The sequence below is a fragment of the Lutjanus erythropterus genome, chromosome 14 (genome assembly GCF_056507025.1).
Source record: "Lutjanus erythropterus isolate fLutEry1 chromosome 14, fLutEry1.hap2, whole genome shotgun sequence".
In the NCBI taxonomy this organism is placed as follows: Eukaryota; Metazoa; Chordata; class Actinopteri; order Lutjaniformes; family Lutjanidae; genus Lutjanus; species Lutjanus erythropterus.
In genome coordinates, this window is record NC_139330.1 from 22,604,186 (window position 1) to 22,619,723 (window position 15,538).

At 38.9% G+C, this 15,538-nt stretch overlaps 1 protein-coding gene across 2 annotated transcripts in view; it reads right to left on the reverse strand.

Annotated features, from left to right (window-relative positions):
* Positions 1-15,538, reverse strand: part of grid1a (glutamate receptor, ionotropic, delta 1a) — a 283,228-nt gene that overhangs the window by 13,145 nt on the left and 254,545 nt on the right. For both annotated transcript variants that reach the window (XM_084736150.1, XM_084736151.1), the window contains exons 9-12: positions 10,571-10,672; positions 8,165-8,362; positions 6,477-6,807; positions 3,461-3,599 (exon numbers count right to left, since the gene is read on the reverse strand). In XM_084736150.1, coding sequence (XP_084592276.1) covers positions 3,461-3,599; positions 6,477-6,807; positions 8,165-8,362; positions 10,571-10,672 — 770 coding nt within the window. The remainder of the gene's footprint in view (positions 1-3,460; positions 3,600-6,476; positions 6,808-8,164; positions 8,363-10,570; positions 10,673-15,538) is intronic.

The window sequence follows — 15,538 nt, forward strand, 5'->3', positions numbered from 1 at the left end:
CAAAGACCATAATTCCTGTGTAAATGTCTATCTATCTGTCCTCCAGTGGTTCTAATATGACACATGGAGGTGAATTCCTGCTCTGATAGAAAAAAAAAAGCTAAATTTAACTTTACATGGCCTTTAGGTGTGTCTGTAAAAATAATGCAAAACCTCACATAAAGCATGCACACCAAGCACAAATATCTTTAATCTTTATGTGGTAATTTACACCTGTGTTTTCAGTTTGTTTTTGATAAATGTTGATTAGATATTAAAACATTGTTGTGCCAGACAGATTCCCACTTTGATTATTGGTCATTTTTGGACCCATCATCTCTTTAAGGATCTTGTTATAACATCAAATAGGCAGATAGAGAACCCCAGGCACATTTTTAAAGAGTGGCCAGTGGTAGTCATGCAGTCAGATCACTCCCATCGTTTATGGTTTTATCTGAGGTGTTATTTCTTCTTTGTCTGTAGTAAAAAGAAGCAATCGCTTCCCCACAGCTTTATGGTCAGACCTCTGGACCAAAGATTTAGTTTTGGTCAAATCATATTAAAAATATTAAACAACCTGTCCTCAATATGTCCATGCCACTTTTTATTGGTTTCTGTCTTAATTTAGATGTGATGGTACAGATTTAACTACTCGCAAGTCATAGTAAAAGACTGCTTAATGTAAATCGTGCTGTGAACATAGTTTTGCACAGAGTATTTATTCACACAAATTATGCGGTTGGTAAGTGTAGCAGCAGAGTAAATTTGAATGCACTGCTGCTAAGTAAGACCTGATGCTGGGTAATTTAAAAAGGAAAAAAAGGAGTAAAAAGGAAAGTTCATTTCTGCCGTAGCTTGAGTTACTTGTTGAAGAAACCAATAAACATATTTTGGGATTTCAATGGTTTGCTCTTCTCTCAAGAAAGAAAGCTGTACATGGGCTTTTAAATTAAATTAATTTTGCATCATAGGGTGCTGTAGTCCTGCACAGTTCTCACATTCTCCTCTAACAAAGTAGTAAATGTGAATGCTTTTATTTTTGGTATGCACTGTTCATGTTTTTATGAAGTAGTTACATCACATAAGGACATGAACAGCACGTGATGGTTCCAGTTTAAAATTTTGGTCAACCATCTAACTCAACACTGCAGTCATTTACTATTCCCAAACAGTATCAAATGCAACATAAGAAAGATTAATGTCACTGTAATTGCCCCCCCCACACACACACCTATGAGAGCCTCTTCACAGGTGTGTGTGTGCTGCTTAGCATTCACTCCCTCTCCTCACATGTCCACATGTGGCTATTTGTTGAACAGAAGACGGACCCAATGCAATCAAATACCTCTCTGCCCATTCTTTGGGGAGAGACAGCAAACCAAATTGGATTCACTGACAAATAGCATTTGGACTGAGGACAGGCTAGTTGTTAGTCAGCAGGTCAAAAATTACAGACAAGCTGACAGACCAAACACTCTGTACCAATTGCAACTGATGAGAAATGCTCACAGATGTGGCTGAAATATTGTAAAATATACTGTATGCTGCCTCACATAAATATCACACACTGTTTACAGCATAAAAACATTTGTTTACACCAAACCAACCCCTTGCTATAGTAGATATACCTCAAGAGATATGCACACATTCATTCAAGACCGATGCACAAAATGATATGAAAGTATGCAGAGGCTTTAAGGGGGAACTCCACTGATATTACACATCAGAGTCTGTTTACAGGTCTTGAGGAGTGCTACTGCATATGTGAAAAAAGTCTTTTGTGGCTCAGAGGGAGCTATGAGAAATCTGATGAATTGGCTCAAGTGTTATCACTTGAGTCGGCGTCAGTCGGGGCTGAAGACTACAAGCCCACTCCTAATCTCTGCTTGAGCCCAGCAGCTGGAGGCTACATTAGCTGCTACTAGCACAACACACCCCGGTCTCAAACTGAAGTGTCGGCCAGGGATGAGCGAGTGCACCACTATCTGTTTCTGTTCGGTCAACTAAATTATCTGTATATGCATCTGTATGTGGAATGGGCGTGGCTTGGACAGGGTTTGGGTGGGTAAATTGAAAGTGGCCAACCAGAATGTGTCAATTTAAAACACATGGGTTCATCAGACTTATATTTATTAGAAAACTATTTACAGAACAGCTGTAGAATTGATCCTTAGAGCAGTTTTTGATCACAAGAACGAAACCTTGAACCTGAATCAATGAACACAACACATGCAGTAATAAAACACACAATATCTCTGGTATCAGTTAAAAGAAAGCCAGATCAAAATTAAACCCTTGCTTTACTGAGCTCTACTGTATGTCGTCCACCTCAGACTATTAATGCTGCAGCACTTCTCTCAGTAACAACAGCTGGGCTCTGCACCGTGAGCATTTCACTGCATATGACAGTGAAAATTAAAGTGTGTTAATGTGAGAAATGATTTGGTTGAAGTATTGACTCTGTTCTGTCACCCTGGTGTGACAGTTACATTTTTTTTTATTTCTCCTCTCTCTTTCTCAAAGCTAACAGTACAAAACATTAATTTAAATTCCGCAGTTCCAACTAGGACTGAAATAATGCAAAAAAAAATCATATTGCATCAGATATTGTGGTATGTGAGTTATGATTTTAGTTGAATGGTAATTTTTACATTTCATTTTCACTAAAAAGATATTAAAATGATGATGCCATTTTTGCTGGGGTCAGTACCAAACAATCATGTTCCCTTATGTGTGGAGAATATGATCTGTAGGCTTTGGATCTCTGTAGCACCACAGTTGTATGTTCTGACACATTTTACCTTCATCGATAATTATGGATCCTGCGATTTGGATATTCCATTTGGTCATATTGCAGTTGTTTTAATATTTTAATTAATTGTTCATCCCTAGTTACAACAATCCCAACAAAGTAACATGTTTTCTGTAGCGATCACTTCATCTCAGTTTTAGGATTCTTCTTTTGTGTCCTTCCTGTAAAACTTTTCTTCACAGCACATCGAATGTTGAGCTTATTAACTTAACAGTTTTGAACAAGGACGTCAGTATTCACAAGCTTGTGAAAAAGAAGGTGTGTCACATTTAGGAGGCTACATTTCAATGTGTCGGATATATATTTAGTCAAGATTTAGGTAAATATAATCATCAGGTAAGACTTGGGATTGAATAATGCCTAATTTCAAGGGTGCCAAAAAACCTTCATCTGGACTTCCTTAATATTCAACAGTGTATTCTGTTTACAGGATGTACTATTAGCACAGCAAGAATCATAACATAAAGAAAGAAATTACACACTGCAAGTGCAATTTCTGCGCTTTTGACATTTAAAGTAAAATACCACAAAATAACAGCACCTCAATTATGACTGTAGGTGTGTACAGTAAATCCCCTGTTGTGTTGAGGCTGCAGGAGAGGAGACTCAAGTGCATCTGACCGAGTTAAAATGTAGTAGAAAATGTGAAATGAACATATTGTGTCTTACCGGACAGCATTGTCCATGCGTGATACCGTTAAGTAGGCAGCCAGGTTTGCTGTGTAGGACGAACACACAATGAGAGTGAAGAGCCACCAACTTCCCATGACGATACGCAGAGCCACTGACCCCAGGATGGAGTCACTGCCTGTGGAGGTGCAAGTACAAACAAATGAATACTGCACACAGAGACACACATCATCATTGTACAGTACAGCGTCCCATTAATTATTACTACACAATATGTAATGCAGCTACTGTATCTTTTATCCTTAAACTAGTGTACGCTGCACTGCAATCCCATTTAAGTAACACATTTCTTGTATAACATTCATCTGATGTATAAGTGAGTAAGATGTAATGTCGCCAACATGTGTAGGCGCGCTTTATTATCATCAGGGTCTTGTGACTGATGATAATGATGTGATGTTTCAATTAGTTTTCATAAGAGAGCCAAGAAAATAAAGCCTTTTTATCTTAATACCTTATGTTTGGAGTGACTTTAATTATTTCCTGAATTTCAAACAAGCTTTTAAGAGATTAGTCAACTCAATGAGAAAACAGACGCCAACATCTTTTGTCTGTGTCTGGTAAGTAAATTGATCTGTTCTGGTACAATATAGTCATAATTCACCATCACAAAGGGTTGCCAGTTTCTTTATGCACATTTATAACAATATGATTCATCCCATTAACTGACAACATGTTTCCATCATCCATTTTCTTTTCTCTAGGTTTGTAAATACAATCAAGGAAATTGAAATTGATATTCTTGAAATGTTTATTTTACACTAATAAGACATACCAAGCTGTACTTAATCGTATTATTATATTAGACAAAAACTATAAACAATATGGTCTTTTTATTATATTTAGACCCTTATTAGAGAGGGTCATTAGGGACACATTACAACAGAACTGCACAGTAAACTAAAGTGTATTTTTTTCCCCACTGTTAGATCCAGTCCATCTGGTTGACATACTGTTTTTAAATGGGCAGAAGTAGCAGATATGTGACTTCACTTTAATTTATATCAGTTCTGTAGAAATATGTCCCTAACTGCCTTTAAATAAAGTCAAATACGACAAGTGTCTAACAGTGGGAAATAATGCACTTTAGTTTACAGCACAGTTTTGTTGTAATGTGTTTTAATTACCCTGTAATAAAGTCTAACAAGGATCTTTTAAAGGGTCTCATACTGTCTAATAAAGACCACGTTTACAGTGATTATAAGTGATTATTGGGCAATCTTCTTCTACTGAAACTCGTAACACATTCTGTGTTAAAGCTGCTGTAAGTGGTAATATTTCTCAGTCTTGAGATAATACTGATATTTGCCTGTGACACTGGAGCAGTCGACTATATGCATATGATGATTTTGTATAATTACTTCTAAGTTCTCATCTCTTCTTTTCCCAAGAGTAGCTTATTCAAAACCATCTACCCAGAAATGTTACTTGCAGCTTTTATATTCTATTACACATCCCAATCCAATGTTTTTTTTTTCCAGAGTACTCATTAATATTCATTCTTTATCCAGTCTTTCCTTCATGTCTTTAATCTTTTGCCCTTTCTTGTTTTCTTTGAGGGCAAAAGACTAGTTCATCACATTAGCTTTTCTATCTTCGCTTTTCCTGTCATACCGACTCCTTCTCCCCAAATATCCAACAGCTTACGAGGTGCATGAGAAAAATGTCAGCATGCATTCTAATTTTGAGGAGTAAAGCCATAGAAATGTCATCTGAAAGATTCAGGAGTGTGAAATGTAATGAAAACATATTTGTCTGAAAGTGTCACAATCAACACAGCTGCACCCTTAGGACAGCTTGGGAAAAAAAACTGGGGGCCTTGTCAGATGCATAGCACTCCAGCATCAGTCATTTTTATTACATATGGCTTTGACTGATTTGTTAAGGTCATTGAATGTGAAATGTGCATCTTGAAACTTTACTGGATCTTAGCCTCTGCTGTGGTGCAGTCTCTTTCACATTTGAAACAAATTGATTAAACTCTCTCATCGTAAGCAAAAGGTGTTATTTTCATCAGTTCTCCTCGACAGTACCAAATTATTTCCTACCTGTCCCTGACCTCATTATGGAACAAAAGAAGGGCAGTTCCTGTTTGAAAAAGGCTGTAAGAAGACAGCTTTTCTGTGGGTGGATAGTTTAATCTGCACTGAACATGCAACAAAACTCAGCCAAGTGTTGGTATATCATTATGAAATCATTGGAGGGATACGGTTGCCAAGTTTATGCTCCCTGACAATGGCACACTATGCATCATCAGTCAGATCCATATCAAAGTGACCTACGTCATCCCGAGAAAAAATGCAATCCACTTGACTGAAACAAAAAATGGCAACGTTGGAAGGCGAGCCAGCGAGGGGGAGAAAAAAAAAAAAGAGAGGCAGAGAAAAGACATGGAATTCAGCTTCTCTTGAAAAATAGTGGGTGTTGGGTTAAAAAAGGCTCAAAGGCAGCGTGCCAGACTTTGATAGATGCAGTTCAGACTTAAACATCGGTTGCTGAAGTAGCCATTTATCCAAACCGGACATACCTGGATCTCAACCAGGCCTAAAGATGGGATGTTCTCAATGACAAGGGCACCTTTAGAAAATGCTAGGGTGGGTGTTCTGCATCAAACTGACTCACTACTGAATCAGCATTTGCTTGTATACTGACATCCACATGTGCATTTTCATTGATTGGACTTTTTATTTTAAGCTTCTGTTCTTTATCCCTTGAAGCAGTTTTCAGTCTTTTTTTTCCTTCTTTCTTACTGCAGTTTTGCATTTAAGAACTGTGTGGTGTCCAGTGATCAACTAATGAAGACCACTTCATTCGACACTGACTTTATCAGTGACCATACACTCAAACAGAGAAATGTGGTTTAGTAGGAGGTCAGTGGATGATGTGGTGGAATGGAAAACTGCCTGGCTTTGGCCCTCAAATATATGACAAACACATGATTTGTAACTGCTGTCCTTGTATGTTGACAAGGCCAGACTGAGACCACATCACCCACCTTGTTGCACAAAAGCTCCATAGACAATCCAGATGGCGCTCTGAAGCGAAGTGGAGACAGAAGGTGGCGGATGGCCTCCTGCACTGTTCTGGCAGCGCACTGCCTGGATGCGCCTGAGCAGGAAGATCATGATGCCCACCACAGGGATGGCTGCGGCAATGCATGCCCACACTGCCAGGTCGAATGGTGCCAGCAAAGAGAAAATGTTGATCTTTTCCTCTGACTTGCGCATCAGGATTCCCACTGAATAGTCCAGGTAGCGCTTGCTGAAATCCACCACGCTCTCGCGCTCCGGGGTGATGGTGATGGCTGATATGGCCAAATCAGCTCGCTGTCAATATAGAGTCACATGTTCCCATTTTAGTAACTCTATAACATTTTAAAATGACTTTTTAAGACTCTTGTATGTTATTACATGTTAAAAGTGAATCCAGCATCTTTGACCTCGATAAAGTGGTTGATGTTTTCTAAGCATTTAGGAGGTGGGGTTGATTGGTTTGCTTCCAACAAATTATGAAAAATTGTGTCCGACTTCAAAAACTCGCCAGAGACAGAAACTTCATTTTGGTAATCCAGCGACTTTTGTTCTCGTAGCCCCATTATGTCAACTTTTCATTTCTCAATTAAGCTTCCCTCACACTTCATTCACACGTCTAAAAGGAACTTTCTAATGTTGTGTATTATGTCTTTTTTCTCATGAAACCCCACAGTCTTCTGTTTCTCTGAAAAATCTGCAAATGAAATAATAAGAAAATTAAGAAATCTATTGCTTTTGGTAATACTAATACTTTTCCTCAGGAACCACCATCAGTCAACATTTTCAATTTTAGAATTCACAAATTTCTTGACTCCCTACTTAGATAATTTCTCTGTGCACCTTCTTGCTCTCAGGAGGAGGAAATCCTTTTCATTTTCTGACACAATGATCTATCATCATTATTAGACCAAACTTTGCCTCACCTTATATAACTCTTCTGTCATCTACCCAGGACATTGTTGACTTTGATGATGATAATCAGGGATTAGGCCTTCGTTGAGGTTTGAACTTCGCTTATTTTGGAGTCATGTCTTTCCATTCTGCATCATCTTGCTATTTTATGTGGAAAAATGTTGCGATCAATTATCAAGAAATGAAATATGGTTTGTCTGTGGAAGCATAACTCGTGTTTGATCGAGCGTAAAGTCTATTTCTTTCTAACAGAAAACATCAGATGCTTTCAGTGAACACATGCTGGAACTAGAGGCAGTAATCACATTGGGATTCTTGTGTTTAACACAACACTGTTCACTCTGTCATTGTTCCACAGCACAGCTCCCTCTGATAAACAACAGTATAGAGATTGCAGGGTGCGAGTGCCTGTGCCTTACAGTAATAAAACGTCAACAGAAACATGGGCCATCATCATGGCATTTGTGAAGTTCGCAAACTTTATCAGCTTCCCTTCAAAAAGTCAAAATCAGACCCAGTTCAATCAATCTGTGATATCATCCACTGGAGAAAACTGGTTTGCAGATAGAGGCTGTTGGCCCATACAATGTTTTTCTAATCTTTTCCACTTTGCTGAGCCTTATAATTGGGCTCCCATTTCAAAACAAGACAATGTGGCCTGGCTCCCAGAAAAAAATGATTTGGAGTGAAATCTGGACATTGATTGACTGAGATAAAAAAGAAAAAAAAAAACACAGACCTTGCCAATGAGTTCTCCAATCATGCCATTCCAGGATCCATTAGGGAGCGCTGAACCGTACTTCCCATCTCCAACTTGGTATATGTCATATTTGAAGCCCAGGATCTTGGCCAGGGCGTCCAGGACATCAATCGAGAAACCTTTGTATCTCTTGGGTTGGCCCAGAATATTCTCTGCCACCATCACAAAAGGCTCTTCCTGTTTGAGAGAATATGGTACAACTGAGTTTTTGGAAGAGGAAGTCGCTACTGACAGTGATAATGCTGAGAAATGTGAAAGTGTGTGGATTTTGTCTCCGAGCCCACGATTTATCCTCGAACTCTCCTCAAACTGGGGAAAAAGTCGAGTATGTGTACTTAATCACAGGCATGTCATCTATCAAGATGCACCATAATCTCCTCGGGGCCAGATTGGCGCCCGAAGCGAGGACACATTCAGTCATCTTAAGAACTTTGGGGTGACACCTTTATGAAGAGCTTCTAAGGTGATCCAAGTTAAACTTCATCTTAATAAAATAGTTTCCTCAGCAACTGTTGACCTGTAACACATGGTGCCATGGCAACTGCTATGGTTCATCAATGTAGAAATTGCCATTTTAAATCACTGCGCTCCACCATGGTTCTTCTTTATGAGTTGAAAGTGTCAGGGCAGATTTAAATGGGTGAAGGAGGAGTGAAGAGAGGGGGACAGAGAAGAGAAGGGGGGATGTTAAAGTGGGCAGAGGCAAATGACTTGATTAAGTGACACTGCCAGGGGAGAGCTGAGCAGAACTTATGTGAATAAATATGGTGCAGGTAAATCATGTGTGAAAAAGAGGGGAAAAAAAAACGGAGAGGGGGAGGAGAAGTGACTGAGGGGGAGGAGGAGGAGGAGTCTTTAGCTGCTAGAGTCGGTGAAGTTCGTTGAAGATCAGCTGCTGCAGTGTAAGGTTGATTTTTTACCAGCCTTCTGTTCGTCTTTATCAGTCGTTTTCTTACCAAGGCACACCAAAGGGCAAACCAAAATCTCAAGGCACACCTGTACTCATCTGTGACACATAGCCTCTCATAACCAGCCAAGGCGGTGAGTACTAGTCAACCCAAAGCAGAGTGTGGGTGGAAGAAATAAAGCATCAATCAATCAGGGTCTTTGATGTGTCACCCTCCATCTGGCAACTGCACAAGACAGTGAAAACGGGTTCATTTTGATGGAGGTTTTTTTTAAAGAAATGCTTTTTGGGGTGCAGAATTTGCCTTAGTGTTTGGCAATAGACCTCATTGTATTGTGTTATTGCAATAATAATGTATGGTTGCCAAAAAATCCCACAGCACACCTGGACATGCCTCAGTGCACAACATTTGGGAGGAGGCAGCATATGATTGAGGGACAATCATAGGGACAAAGTCAGAGTTGATACATTTCTCCTGAAAACCTCTTTTTCTCCTCACCCGCACAGCATTTTTCCATGGTGGCTTTTCCATCTCACTTCCGCGTTAAACTGACAAATTGTCCACCTAAATACAATACTAGCATTGATGACAGAATGTAATCCCTGTGGCACTGGTGAGGGGCCATTAGTTGTCATCCAACCACTAGCCCTCTACAAGTTGTCTGTCTTCCTTTTTACTGTGCCACCAACACCCCTATTAGAAGAGCTCTAGTATTGATCTTGTGTCGCCTCTATTAGGGCTGCACAATTAATTGAAATTTTATTGAAATTGCAATATGGGTTTTTGCAATTGTCAAACTGCATGAAGTGCCATATTATTTCAAGGCAAAGTGTGTTTCAGATCATTTAAATTAATGAATGTCATGAGACAGAGATGTCCTGTCCTACAAATCAGATTGTACAGACATAAAAAAAAAACATTATTTGGTACAGATTCCTGAAAAAAACACACCAACATGTTGTTCAATGAAAATAAGAATAATAATGAAAAATTATAATTACCTCCAATATCACCTATTAATTAAAAATTTTCGGTGGGCTAATATGTGTGTGTGTGATTGGAGAGAGGCATTACCCAGAGTCCAGTCTAGGGCTCTGCATATGGTTATAAAAGTGGGGTTACAAAAATTGTGATGTTCGTTTTGTAAGAAGCCTTTCCATTGTCGGCTGTTTGCTTCCTGCTGTATGCATTTACATTCAAACACATTGGTTCACTGGAAAACATCCGCAGGAAACGTTGAATGCCATTAAAGCAAGGCAAAATAACACTAATCACAATTAATTCGTTTTTGTTTTTCTTTAAAATGAGAATTGACACTTCTGTGTTTGTTTGAGTGTTGCTTAATCTCTGGGTGTAAAGAACAACCTAATTAATGTGTTGATGTGTTTGCCTCTATACTGTGGTGTTTATTTTTTTACTCTGATATTTGCCTACTCAGGCCAAGTGTTAATACATTCAGTGTACTCCCACAACTTACCAGTAATGTTACAATCTTGAGCGTCACCCCCTGCATACCGCTCTCTATCCGGTTTTCCTTCAGGCTACCATTCAAACCACGAGTGGAGTCCCAAGACGCCAGCTAATGGGGGAGAAAAAAAATCAGATATATAAGGAAAAGAGATAAAAATGGAAAAAATGGCAGGTCTCTGACAGAGGTGCCAAAAATCTCATCAATAAATTCATTACCAATGTAACTAAAGTATAAATACTGTGTAGCAAATAACAAATTGAGTGAGCTTCAAGTAAAGACACCATCCTGTCTGCCATTCTGTGACTTAGTTTGTAGTGACATTCAACACTAAACGGCTAATGTCTGTTTGAGCTGGTTACCAAGACAACAAGTGTCTCCTATTAACATGCTATTAGGACTAATCAAGCAATCCATTGTCCCACTTTGTAAGCAATCCACTGTACACTTTACCAGTAATCATAGTGATGGAGGTGATGATGATGACTTTAAGTGGACTTCACGCTCATCATGTAAAAATTGCAGAATAATAACCAAACCCACAGATAAAAATTCAAACACACATCAGTTGGACTTTGCTCTCTCATCTTTAAAACTCTCATTCCACACTGTCAACGTTTTGAGCTATGTCTCGAGTTGTGAAGGCAATGTTTGTTCAATTCTTAATCAGTGCTGCTAGCTGGACAAGGATTCTCGAGGATCCGACACATCATTTGGAGTAGTCTATGAGATTTGAGCTGACAGGACAAGAATGGTGGCCCAAGGCCAAACAACGTGCCTCTCTGTCCCCAGCACATCTCAGCGTGCAGCACACATGCCCCATTGGCAGAAGCTTCATCCAGATAGCTTTCCCACAGAAACACATTGTACGCCACAACAATGACATTAGCAGTAAGCTTCTAAAAGGTACGCACATTTCATTTGTTTAATTTAAAAAATTATTATAAGTCCCCGTTCACTCATATATATATTTTTCTTCTTCTTCCTACAGTTTGACACCAGAAGGCTGTTTTCACATTCATCTGCTGAAAGTGGAAAATTTCTCCATGCTCTTTGAAAATTAGATTTAAAGGGGAGGGCCTATGAGCATGATTTGTGACCTCACAACTTGTTTGGAAGCCAGTTTTACTCCAATATGCAACTTCTACAAGCATGATGTTGGAACTTGAAGCTGCCAGTGCACATGCAATAAGAGAGGGCTTTAGAGTACAATGAAAGACCTCTTGTGCCCAACAGGAAAGCTGGTCTCAAACTTTGAGTTTGAGACCAGCTTTAAAGTTTGCATAGTCATAGATTATGGAAGTAGATGGAGTATATGTCTTTTTAATTATATTTATATGGAAATTATGCTTTGCTATGCTTATTTTGTTAGCATTTATATTACAGGGACATGTAAACCCAAATCAAAAGTACCTGTTTTTCCTCAAACCTGTTGTACTTTTTATCCATCTAGATTGTTTTGAAAAAAATACATTTGGAAAAGTCAAAAGCAAGATAATCCTCAGACCTTGTTGTGATCAGTTTCATGTAGGAAGTATTTTCTTTTTATCATTGCCCCCAGCATCTCACACCATAACAATGTAGATGGATAAATAAATAAAAAAATAAATATGTATTTTTGATTTTGCAGTGAACAACGGTGTCCCTTTAAATTCAGTTCACTAAATGAAAGTGCATATACAACCATTTATTACATGATTTTGTTAAATCTTTGTTAAACTATTTCTATACGTTACCTCTGTGAAGCACTGAGCTTGAGTTCAAACTAGGTCATTTCTGACTAGGAGAAACTGCACACATCTCATTCTGGCACAATTACTATATGGCTCGCTTTCATCAGTGAGGGAAGGTTCATACAAAATGCTGAAAGACTGTTGGCCCTTGAGAAGATGGCTCTGGACATTTCATTCAATATTAAGTCCAAAAAAAGGTTGCAGAGATCAAAACAGTGAACAGGAGTGGAGATATTTTAAGCTTCAAGATTTCATCACAAGTCCTGCACTTAACTTTGAACTCTAGCTTCATGAAATATTGAGACTCCTTTGCTCTTTTTCTTGATTGGAGATGGGCAGTAGGGCTTGAGTCTGGAAATACCAGAGCCAAAACAACTGAGAATATTGTCCTTAGTTTTTTTTTAAAAAACCACAATTTTGTATTCTTGTGATGTTCCATTTGGCTACCAGTCCAGATTGATGAGGAAAAACAAAATGAACAAACATAAATCTCTGTCACTGACACCATTTGCAAAGGCAAATGATTATACAATCAGAAGAAAACAACAATTACTACAGATACACAAGGCAACAACAAAGCCTTTCAACCTTGAATGAAACAGAATCATGTGAGGCAGTGAAATAAAAACTCCAGAAGGACATTTCATTAGTAGTTAAATCTTTTGTTCTTCCACAAACCATCTGCAGAGACGTGACCCTCCAAATACTCTTTCAGTCTTAAAAATTTCACTGAAATTCTATGTATAGCTTCAGTGAAAAGCGATAGTGAATCATGTTTAGAAAGTGCCAGCTTGTGTGGGTGTATATAAACTGTTTTTCCTCATGCAGGATGTCACTCATGAAATATGCCTTCTTTATCTATGCACTGCATGCATGTCAACGATATGGAGATCAGTTATTCAAGGAACTGTTTGTTGTAAATATAAGGGTATGCAGTATGTATTTACATTCTTTTGCAGCACCACACTTTGCTGTGAAAAAATGTGAAATAAGATTGCTTGTCAATAAGACAGAACATTTGTGCCATATGTGAGTAATGAGTACAATTCTATAGGCAACTACTTCACAAACTAATTACAGTAGCAGCTAGTGTACTTGCTCATCCGTGTATCTGTGCAACTGTGTCCAGCCTGTGTGTGTGTGTGTGTGTGTGTGTGTAGGGGCAAAATGTCAGTCTGTGTCGCCTGCTTCACAGGGGACTATTTTCTCCATGAGCAGCTTCGTCCTCAGTGAAAAACACTGAGCAATCTCTGCTCTGTAAACTGAAGAACACTAAAGAGGAACACTTCTACTTCACAGAGCTTTGCACACCAACACGCCACTGGGAAGGTCACACACAATACATACAGAAAAGCCCCAGCACCTGCATATGAAGGAGCCACACTTCACTGCAGACGCTGTGGTATTTGATTACCAGCTCTGGAAATGTCATTGGTTGATGAATAATTGCTTTACTGTCAAATGTTAACACACTTTACAGGTATCTTCTTCCTCTGACAAACCGCACCAAACAAACACACCAAAACATGCGATTTGAGGTCTTCAAGGACATGACACGGACACGGGATGCATACTTCCACTAAGGAGGGATGTATTATAGAAAAGTATGCTAAACAATACATGAGACTAAAACTGATTTCTGTTTCTTGATGTCAAATATCTTCAAAAAAAGGCTTTCTTAGCTTCCCTCCTGATTCTTTCTTTGAAGTGTCAGCTCATTGAGGATTTAAGTTTTAGATAGTCTTCCTATAAATACGCATAGTAATCAGTCACCAAGAGTGTATCTACTGTTGGTGAGATCAAAACACTCAGTTGTTTCCTTCTACAACTTTGGGTGATGATACTCAGCTTTGTTTGTCTGTGGCCACTTTTGCAAAGTAACAGGATAAAATAAATAAACATTAGTAAGAATGCTGTCTATCAGATAAAATGCTAAATAAAATTTTCTTGCAGTGCTACGAGGCAGATATGTTGCACCAAAGCTAGCATGTTTTGACTTGTGATGCAGCCTGATATTAGCAAACTTGCGTACAGCAATTGTCTCTCAGCAGAATAAACTAAGTGGTTTAGGAATGGTGCGATGTGTCAAAATAAAGGCAAATTAATCTGTTAATTTTTTGATTGTTGACCTTTCCATGTTTGCTGTTCACTCATCATAAATAAGCGTCAAACCTGACCCCAGCAGCCTTGTGCAGGTCAGCTGGGTGCAGAAATCAAGCGTCATCAGAAGTGGAATTTATCAGGGACAGACTCCTTCCTGAGAAACAAGGTGTGAATCAATTTATTTTCATTGTGAATTAGAAAATGGTTGGAGGGCCACCAGGCACCCTCTTGGGGCCCAGATTTGTCCCATGGGCAAGTTGAATATCCCTGACTTAGGGTGTATGCTTTCTTTGTATCCTACAGGGACAATGGAGAATATTGAGATAATGAGATTTTGGAATATCCTGTTTAAAAAGTCACGCCAGTAACAGGACTGCTATTTAGTTAATACTCATGATGTTCAATACCGTAAAATAATCATCTGTAATGGGGCTGAGTAAATGCCAATGACCACTTGAAAACGACAAAGGGATAGAAGTCAAATAGCCCTGAATTCATAGTGCCATAACTGTCTCAATTACAGTAGCTCCTAAAAATCTTATAGAGAACACTCAGTTCTCTTTCATGGAGCCATTTAAACTGCATCATTCTGGATCTGGAACCATAGTTTGAGCTCCTTTCAGCTGTTCTGCTTTTTTTTTTTCCCCCTTCTGTCCGAGAGGTGCTCACATATCGACAGGCCAATCATCCTACCGAGCTTTTTATTGACCCACACTTCTTTGTGTGACTCACCGCCCCTGTGTGTTGAATATGTCACCATCTATCTGCCTCTATAGTAAATGTACTGTAAATACATCATAAATATGCCTGAATATGTGTGCATTTGAGCATCCATGTGATCGTTGTGTGTCTGTATAACTAAATACAGTCCATGTCTATTGTACGTGTTTAGTTTTTATGTTTCCCTTTGTGTCCTCCATCCTAGAGGAGAGCGCTGGAACAGTGCCGGTTGTGTTATCTCTGATCACCAGGAACACAGTGAAAAATAAGCCAGCCATTTAAATTAGTCAAGAGACATCTTATCTGTCCTGATCTACTAGAGATGAGCTGGGTCGACACGGCGCCAGTCTATCACTCTAACCTCTAATGAGCAACATGAGGCAGCATTCATTTTATAAAAAAAAAGAGTTTAAAGCAATGA